The sequence below is a fragment of the Benincasa hispida genome, chromosome 12, assembly GCF_009727055.1.
Source record: "Benincasa hispida cultivar B227 chromosome 12, ASM972705v1, whole genome shotgun sequence".
NCBI lineage: Eukaryota > Viridiplantae > Streptophyta > Magnoliopsida > Cucurbitales > Cucurbitaceae > Benincasa > Benincasa hispida.
This window is the reverse complement of record NC_052360.1, coordinates 60,007,418-60,017,079: the sequence shown is the minus strand read 5'-3', so window position 1 is coordinate 60,017,079 and position 9,662 is coordinate 60,007,418. Positions and strand designations below refer to the sequence as shown.

At 36.8% G+C, this 9,662-nt stretch overlaps 1 protein-coding gene across 1 annotated transcript; it reads left to right on the top strand.

Annotated features, from left to right (window-relative positions):
* Positions 1 to 259: 259 nt before the first annotated feature.
* On the top strand, positions 260 to 2,453 carry LOC120067877. Its single transcript, XM_039019489.1, has 3 exons — positions 260 to 635; positions 925 to 992; positions 1,239 to 2,453. The coding sequence occupies exons 1-3, from the start codon at positions 492 to 494 to the stop codon at positions 1,876 to 1,878; spliced, it is 852 nt and encodes a 283-aa protein (XP_038875417.1). The 5' UTR covers positions 260 to 491; the 3' UTR covers positions 1,879 to 2,453.
* Positions 2,454 to 9,662: the final 7,209 nt, after the last annotated feature.

Genomic DNA, 9,662 nt, shown 5'->3' with positions numbered 1-9,662 from the left:
CGACCGCAGAGGATTCCCCTCTTTTAAAAAAATAAATAATTTAATATATGTATGTTGTATGTGTATATATATTTTAGAATAATAAGTTTGTGTTTATGGTGACGTGTAATAGCAGCAGCTTTCTTCGTTTGTCTTCCAAGAAAATCAAACTACCCCTATGTAAATAGAAGGAAAACGGAGGGGTAAAATCGTCAAATGGAAATTAATAGATCAATACATATGAAGGGGCCGAGAAAGCAACAGAAAGTTAAACCCTGACTATCGAGTTGTGTGTGAGATCTGCAAGAAAACAAGAGAGAGAAAGAAGAGAGAGATTTGTCTCTCTTCAAGTTTTTTTTTTTCTCGCCCGAGAAAATGAGAGAAAATCACTGAGAAAAATTTTCAGGCGGAAGAGCTGAAAAGCCTGATTGTGTATAATCTTTGTGGCGGTTTTTGGTTTTGTCTGAAATCTGCTTTTTAGTTTTTGTTGTGTTTTTCGTTTTTGCTCCGCCATGAGGATCCGGAAGAACGCGAAGTTATCGCCACTGTTGTTTTCGGCGGTTGAGTCTGTTCCTGAGGTTCTTCAGACGCACATTTGTCAGTTGAATCAGTCGCCATGGGATGTGATTCCTCTCCATCAACACGACACGAACCAGGTTTAAATTTAATGGAGAGAGAGATGAAGAAATGGAGAAATTTCTTATTTTTTAATCTTCTAAATTTTCAATCTCTTTTTCTTCTTCTATCTAGATCTGCAATATCAATTAAACTATTCTGTTTTCTCTTCCTCCTTCTTGTATTTCCCTCTCTTTTTAGGGTTCTTTGTTTCCCTTTCCACTTTAGGGTTCATCCAAAAACCCTAAAAATTATCCTCATTCTTCTAGCGATTAGGTTAATGAATCTTACTCACTTTCATCTCTATTTCTCTATGTTTCGTTCTCGCAGGTCGAGGAGGCTGAAGATAGCTTCAATGAAAATGCTAGTTTAGACGATTCTATCGGAGCTGTCGAGAGGTGAGTTTCTTTGTTTTTTTTTTCTTTCGTTGCTTTTATTGATTTGCATTGTTTGTGCCTTCTTTTGTGATTCTTTCCCTCTCGTAAATAGTTTTGGTTGAGTGAACAAGTATATGCCTCATACGATAATCTGAAATAATTTCTGAGGAGAGAAATGGTCTGGTAGTGTGATTATTATTGTCTGTCTGTGGATTTTGGTGGATTTGAAGATTGTGTTTGAAATTTATTTATATATACGAATCACAGCGTCGCGTCGATGATGGAGGAGTCAGCGAAATTATCGAATAATAATATTGCTATTACCAACGGGAATGAAGTAATGGCGGATAAGGATGGGGATTATCGTGAAGATTTGAATGAAAATGGAGACGGATTCGAGAAATTGGTCGATAGCAGTTTGAAATGTAAGAAACAATTTAAAGAGGAAGATTATTCTTCGTTTAGCTCCGACCACCACGACCGCCGTTCATTTCTTAGGTCTAGCGAGAATAATTATTATTCTACTCTCAATAATTGCTCGATTGCGAAGAAATCCGCCGCCGGAGGTACGGTCTCGCGGCGGATGCGGCCAGCGAGGTCTTCGAAGAAGACGGTTAGTGTAGCGGCCGGTGGATCGAATCCGTACGAGTTTTATTATTATTCTGGATTCGGCCCGCTGTGGGGGAAGAAACGACGGGAGAGAGGAGGAGAGGAAGACAGTGGGAAATCGAGCGAAAATACGACGGGAATTCGGAGCAATGCGACGACGCCGTCACCGTCCGACGTCGAGGAGTTGGATTATATGGAAGACGACGACGATGAGGAGGAAGAGAACGGTGACGGCGACGGTGGGAAAAAACGGATGAGGAAGCCGGTGAAAGCGCGGTCATTAAAATCGCTGATGTAAAAGGAATGGGATTTAAATTTGGAATTAGGATTTTGGGTTTTGGTTTTTAGTGGTGGGAAATTTTTCGCGGAGGGTTTCTTTTCTTCTTCGTCTTTGCAACGATTGTTTGTTAGGGTTGTGAAGGATTTTCCCTTTTCCCTTTTTATTTTTGTGTGTGTAATATATTAATATTAATATTAATAATATTACTATTATTAGAATTATTTTTAAAATCTTTTTAATTTGGATATTGTTATTCGCTGCGTAATGCACGAAGATGCTGTCTGTGTTGTGGCATTGCGTGGGGGGGGGTGGGTGAGTTTAGCGTAGCTCATGAACGTGGACAGCAGGAGATTTCATAGGGTGTGTTTTAGGGAGACCGAGACATTGTGTTTAGTCAAATAAATGGGTAGTTCGGTAATTTTCTATAGACTTTTTTTTTTCTTGCTCTCTTATATTTTCTGTTTATTTAAATGGAGTTTGGGTTGCTTTTTTTGGGCTTGTGGTAATAGATGACGTGGCAAGTTATGTTTTTTCCCATATATGAATATTAATAAAAGAATGGGCCTACAATTACCTTGTTGGGTCCACATCAACAGCAAATTCCACCTTGATGATATATATATATACGTATTGAAGTCAATCCTAGAGATCTAGGATTTCATTTCATTAATATTTACTATTTAGGTTAGATTACAATTTTCCTATCTAAACTTTTTTATTTTCTTGTCTAATAAGTTCTTAATTTGAGTAAGTACTTAATAGGCTTCTAAAATTTCAATTCGTGTCTAAATATTGTATTCGACTTTAGAGGTCTCGTATAATCTCTTAATTTTTGTTTAGTTATTTTTTAGTTCAATAATACGTGAGACTGGAAATTTGAATTTTTGACCTTCTAATGAAAGATTGTACTGTTATCTGTTAAACTATTACGCTTGGGTTGGTTTAAATCTCTTAATTTAAATTTTTTGTCCAATAAATTTGTGATTAATGAGACATTTTTAAGAGTCAGTTACCAATAATATAAAAAATTAATATTTAATGAGTTATTAGATTATCTTAAAAGTTTAAAGAACTATAGACAATTTTGTGAACTTTACGAACCTCATAGGCATAATTTAAAAGAATTCAAATAGGTAATTATCTTAGTAATATTTTAAAATTGGGAAAAAATATATATATTTTGTATCTTCAGATTTTGGGTCTAGTTTTTTATTTGGTCCCTAGACTTTAAAATGTTACACATTTAGTATTCAAATTTTGAGTATGGTTTCGGTTTAGTTTGTAATTTTCAAAATGTTACAATTTTACAATTAAAGTTTGAGCTTTGTTTCAATTTGCTCTTAGATTTCAAGTTTACACTTTTAACCTAAATTTTTTACTAAATATTCATTTTTCATTTTCAGTGTTAATATCTATGAATTAATTTAAAAGAATTAAAATTAGAATTAATTAAGTTTTATTATTTTTCATCACTATATAAATTAAAATTAAATTTAAAATATTAGTTCATAGTTATTTTAAATTAATTAATAGACAGTCATGTCAATAATTAAAAGTGATTATTTAATGAAAATTAAAGCTAAAAGTATAAATTTTGAAATCTTAGAGCGGAATTGAAATGAAACTCGATTTCAAAGATAAAATTGTAATATTTTGAAATTTAAGGACTAAATTGAAACCAAATGTAAAATTACTATGGAAACTTGACGCAAATCTGACCACCTAAAAATTTTTTTTCTTTTAAAAAGTAAGGTAGTTTTGAAGTAATTTGAAGAAATGCTGTAGTAGTAATTTGGGATAATATTATTATTAAAATTATTATTATTATTTTTGCCGATCTCTGAGCTCAAGACATGGTTTCAGAAGATATAACTCGTGATTTTAAAATCATTGGAAGGAAATTATAATTTTCTTTTGAAGATATGGTTTTCCTACGAAATTATCAATTTAATTAGATGATTTATAAAGTTACCATAGGCCTTGTAATATTTTCAATACTATATTTTCAGTTCTTTGTGATAACTATTATACATACACAATATCCTATATATTATAAGATCTATAATGTAAATAAATATTTTAATTTTAGGGTAATTGCAATGGGTAGTTGTTGAATGAAAGATTTTGGACCGATCACAAATTTTCATGTCATTTACTAAATTAATGATGAAATTCCAAATAATTGAATTTGAGACTAATTAGAAGTTGACATTTGTCCCAAATTGAAGTTGAAGACATAAATTGGCGAAATCCGATGATGCTACATGTTTCCTTCGTAACCATTGGATTGAATAAAATTACTTCGGTCTAATTTGATATTATTTTTTGGACTAAAAGTCTAATTTAGCCCATAAATAGGCTTAATTTGACCAAAATGTCAAATAAGGCCCAAATCCAATTAGTCGGGCCCATGGATTGACCAAGCCGAAGCCCATGAAGTCCAACAGAGAACTCTATAAATAGAGGAGATCTCCTCATTTGTGAGGGTCAATAATTCTATACTCCAGAGAGCTTATAGAGAATTCTTTACAATCAGAAGATTCATTGACTCCTGAAGCTGACCATACCTGAAGACTGAACTTCTTGGAAGATGCAAGCATCAGTCCTTTGAAGACTGAAGTCTTTTGAAGATACAAGCAATTCTACATTTAGAGAGTCTAAAGAGAATTCATCAACAAGCAGAAGACTCCCAAGACTCTTAAAGCTGCACTCTTAGAAGATAGAAGACCCTTAAAGACTGAAGTCCTTTGGAGATACAAGTATTCTTCCAAGAGTTCAACTCCACGATCATCATGCGCTTCACTTCCTCAAATCAAGCGTACGCATTCAACTAAGAGAGAATCGGAGGATCAAGTACTAGAGATCAAACCACATCGCATCAAATCAACTTCAACATCAACACCAACTTAAGTTCAACTCCACAAAACAAATTTCTCCGGAAGCCTCGTGCGAGCACTAATCCTCCAAGAAGATCAATAAGCCCAAAGGTCGATCTTCCAAGAAAATCAACAAGTTTAAAGACCGATCATCCAAGAAGATCAACAAGCCCAAAGGCCGATCATCCAAGAAAATCAACAAGTCTAAAGACCGATCCTCCAAGATCAACAAGCCTAAAGGTTGATCATCCAAGAAGATCACCAAGCCCAAAGGCCGATTATCCAAGAAGATCAACAAGCCTAAAAGCCGATCACCCAAGAAGATTAACAAGCCCAAAGGCCGATCACCCAAGAAGATCAACGAGCCCAAAGGCTGATCACCTAAGAAGATCAACAAGCCCAAAGGCCGATCGTTCAAGAAAATCAATTAGCTTAAAGTTTATAGTTTATTTTGAAAGCATCAAAATACTGTGTATTAGAGATTGTACTCACTTTCCACAAAATTAATACAAATACAAAGTTCAAGTTCCACGAAATAAATTTCTCTTGAAATCTCGTGTGAACAAATTGGCATGGCCAGTGGGACATCTCTACTTCTTATCTCTCTCTCGTCATCCAAGTCTAACAAATCTACAAATGGCACCAAAGAAACTTGTTTCGTGGAGTTGAACTTGAGTTGGTGTTGATGTTGAGGTTGATTTGATGCGATGTGGTTCGATCTCTAGTACTTGATCCTCTTATTCTCTCTCGGTTGGATGGATGCGCTTGACTTAAAGAAGGAAAGCAACGAACGTTCTTGTAGAAGTCTTAGAAGAGTGTTTGTGTCTTCAAGAGTCTTCTGTCTTCTAGGAGTGCAGCTTTAGGAGTTTTGAGAGTCTTCTGCTTGTTGTTGAATTCTCTCTGTGCTCTCTGAATGTAGAATTATTTGTATCTTTAAAAGGACTTCAGTCTTCAAGCATGGTCAGAATGCTTCAAAGAACTTCAGTCTTCAGGATGCTTGCATCTTCAAAGGACTTCAGTCTTCATAATGCTTGTATCTTTGAAGGACTTCAATCTTCAGACGTGGTCAGCTTCAGGAGTGAAGGAGTCTTCTGACTGTAGAGAATTCCCTATAAGCTCTCTGGAGTATAGAATTGCTGACCACGTCTGAAGACTGAAGTCTTTCGAAGATACAAACATTCTGAAGACTAAAGTCCTTTGAAGATGCAAGCATTCTGAAGACTGAAGTTCTTTGAAGATACAAGCATTCTGACCATGCTTGAAGACTGAAGTCCTTTTAAAGATACAAGTAATTCTACATTCAGAGAGCCTAGAAAGAATTCATCAACAAGCAGAAGACTCTCAAAACTCCTGAAGCTACACTCTTAGAAGACAGAAGACCCTTGAAGACACAAACACTCTTCCAAGACTTCTACAAGAACGTTCGGTGCTTTCCTTCTTCAAGTCAAGTGCATCCACCCAACCGAGAGAGAATCAGGGATTCAAAGTACTAGAGATCGAACCCACATCGCATCAAATCAACACCAAACTCAAGTTCAACTCCACGAAACAAGTTCTCCGGAAACCTCATGCGAACACTAATCCTCCAAGAAGATCAACAAGGCCGAAGGCTAATCATCCAAGAAGATCAACAAGGCCGAAGGCTAATATCCAAGAAGATCAACAGTCCAAAGACCGATCCTTCAAGAAGATCAATAAGCCTAAAGGTCGATCATCCAAGAAGATAATCAAGCCCAAAGGCCGATCATCCAAGAAGATCAACAAGCCCAAAGCGATCACCCAAGAGATCAACAAGCCAAAGGTCGATCACCCAAGAAGATCAACAAGTCCAAAGGTCGATCACCCAAGAAGATCAACGAGCTCAAAAAGCCGATCACCCAAGAAGATTAACAAGCCCAAAGGCCAATCGTTCAAGAAGATCAACTAGCTTAAAGTTTATAGTTTATTTTGAAAGCATCAAAATACTGTGTATTAGAGATTGTACTCACTTTCCACAAAATTAATACAAATAACAAAGTTTAAGTTCCCGAAATAAATTTCTCTTGAAATTTCGTGTGAACAAATTGGCACATCAAGTGGGACATCTCTACCTCTCATCTCTCTTCTCGCATCCAAGTCTAACAAATCTACAAATGGCACCAAAGAAAGTTGCATCCAAAGCTACCATCGCAAGCAACACTTTACATAAGCTTTGTCATCATGGAGGAAATCTGGACCAGCTTATGGAATCTTCTAAAGGCGGGATCGTCATCAGAAAAAAATTCCTTGTTCGACAACTATGCTTCTGCTACAGATCTATCAGAGAAAGAATCACATCTTGATGTAGTGTCTATCATGATGACTGACATAACGATTGAGTCGACCATGGCAAGAGATGGAGCTAAAGATAAACCTCTAATGAAGGTTGTAGAGGAGCGGGATCATGAAATTGCTGCTTTAGGGATCAGATACAGGCTCGAAATACTGCTGGATCAAGTCAATCCCCAGCTACAAAAGCCAATGACAAAGGAAAGACTATCTTGCAAGAAAGTCAGCCACCACAATCCACCTCTGTTGCCTCCCTGTCAGTTCAACAGCTCTAGGATATGTTCACAAACTCCATAAGAGCTCAGTACGAAGGACCATTGCAAACCTCTTTTATGTACTCCAAGCCATACACCAAGAGAATCGACAACCTGAGAATGTCAGCTGGGTATCAACATCCAAAGTTTCAGTAGTTTGATGGAAAAGGCAATCCAAAACAATATGTTGCACGTTTCATTGAAACCAGTGAAAATGCAGGAACCAAAGGAGACCAGCTAGTGAACCAGTTCGTCCGTACCTTGAAAGGAAATGCTTTCGATTGGTATACTGATTTGGAGCCAGAAGTGATTGACAGTTGGGAATAACTAGAAAGGGAGTTCTTGAACCGCTTCTACAGTACAAGGCGTATTTTAGCATGATGGAGTTGACGAACACCAAACAGTGGAAGGGAGAGACAGTCATCGATTACATCAACCGATGGAGAGCTTTAAGTCTGAATTGCAAAGATAGACTTACTAAATTATCTGCAGTGGAGTTGTGCACTCAAGGCATACACTGGGAGCTTCTCTACATCCTACAAGGGATAAAACCTCGTACGTTTGAGGAGCTGGCAACACGCGCTCATGATATGGAGCTGAGCATTGCCAACAGGGGAACTAAAGATTTCCTAGCCTCTGAAGGGAGAAAATACAAAAATGATGCCAAGGGCACTGAAAAGATCGTGGGTAGTGCCACAAAAGAATCTATGGTCGTTCATGTGACCCCACTGAAATTTTCCTCCAAAGGAAAACAAACAAAATTTGAAAGAATGCACAATGAGGGTGAGAAGCGTCGTCCAACTCTTAAAGAACGACAAGAGAAGGTTTATCCATTCCCTAACTCTGATGTGGCAGATATGTTGGAGCAACTACTAGAGAAGCAACTTATTTAGCTACCGGAATGCAAGCGGCTGGAACAAGAAGGAAGAATAAATGATCCTAACTACTGCAAGTATCATCGAGTCATTAGTCACCCAGTTGAAAGGTGTTTCGTGCTGAAGGAATGAATTATGAAGTTACCTCGTGAAAAGAAGATTGAGCTAGATTTGGATGAAGTAGCTCAGACAAATCACGCTACAGTAACGGCAACTTCAAATGTTCCGATACTGTCTGTGTCTCATGCTCAAAGAGAAAGTCCGATCCAGTTTGGAGAATTCGAGCCTATAGTTGTTCGGTTCCAATAAGAGATTTAAACAGAAAATTTCGAAAAGAAAGATGAGCTTGTTGAAGATGCCAAGAATGGTGGATAGTAGTGATTCATCGAAAGAGAAGACAACCAAACTCCACCCAAAACGAGTCGCGTTCCTATCGAAGCTATAGAAGAAGAAACAAGACTCATAAAAAGAAAGGCAAAAAGATGACACAAAAGCCTAAGCCTGCTAAGAAAGAAGATAAGGACTTCCCTCAATTCCGACGGCTGGCAACTTCGGCAGAATTTCTCCCAATAAGCTTTCTCAATAATCATCCAGAGAAAGTATCAGAAGTTATTGCATGTCACACTGTTGGCATAGTGGAAGTCAACAACAATCATGTGACTGTTGAAGAAGTCAACAACTCAGAAGAAATGAAGCAAAAAACTTCTGTCTTCGATCCTATTAAGCCTTCAAGTGCTCGATCTTTAGTCTTTCAAAGATTGAGTATGGCCACGGTGGGAGAAGAAGACCAATGTCCAATGACTACTTCTGCTCGAACTTCAGCCTTCAAAAGGCTAAGTATATCCACATCAAAGAAAGATCAACCTTCAGCATCTGCTTTTGATCATCTCAAGACAACAAGCGATCAACATAAAGGAAGGATGAAAATCTTGAAGCCAACGTCATTCCATGAAGAAAACAATGATGAAAAGATTCACAGTCGTATCCCTTCACGCATGAAGAGGAAATTTTCTGTTGACATAAGTACAGAAGGTTCCTTGATAGTGAAGCCAAAACTCATCATATTGACGAATCCTACAAATGAAGAGGATAATCAAAACCATGATGAAATAAGAGCTTCTGAAGTTTAAATGAAGAAGCTCCTCATAGCAAGAGCCTAAACTGCATGATGTTCCTGGGCCGCATGAACTTAAAATGTGAACGGCCAAAAAAAAAACAAACTTTGTACGAACTACGTTACGACTTGATTCCTTTCATTATAAAGGGTATGTAGGCAACTTAAAAAAATTTAAGTTCAGTCGCGCATAAAAAAAATTCTTTTCGAGCTACATTATGACTTGATCCCTATCATTAAGAAGGGTATGTAGACAGAAACTTCAAGTTTAGTCCAGTTTAAAAAATTAAATTAAATTAATTTTTTTTTAAAAAAAAACTTGAACTACGTCATGATTTGATCCATTTCTTTAAATAAGAAAACTTAAAGAAATTTA

What these genes read in the sequence shown, in the direction of transcription:
- LOC120067877 (XM_039019489.1), top strand. Translation starts at nt 492, where the DNA reads ATGAGGATCCGGAAGAACGCGAAGTTATCGCCACTGTTGTTTTCGGCG. An exon ending in ATCAACACGACACGAACCAG is followed by an intron (nt 636 to 924) that starts GTTTAAATTTAA and finishes TCGTTCTCGCAG; the next exon opens with GTCGAGGAGGCTGAAGATAG. An exon ending in TCTATCGGAGCTGTCGAGAG is followed by an intron (nt 993 to 1,238) that starts GTGAGTTTCTTT and finishes TACGAATCACAG; the next exon opens with CGTCGCGTCGATGATGGAGG.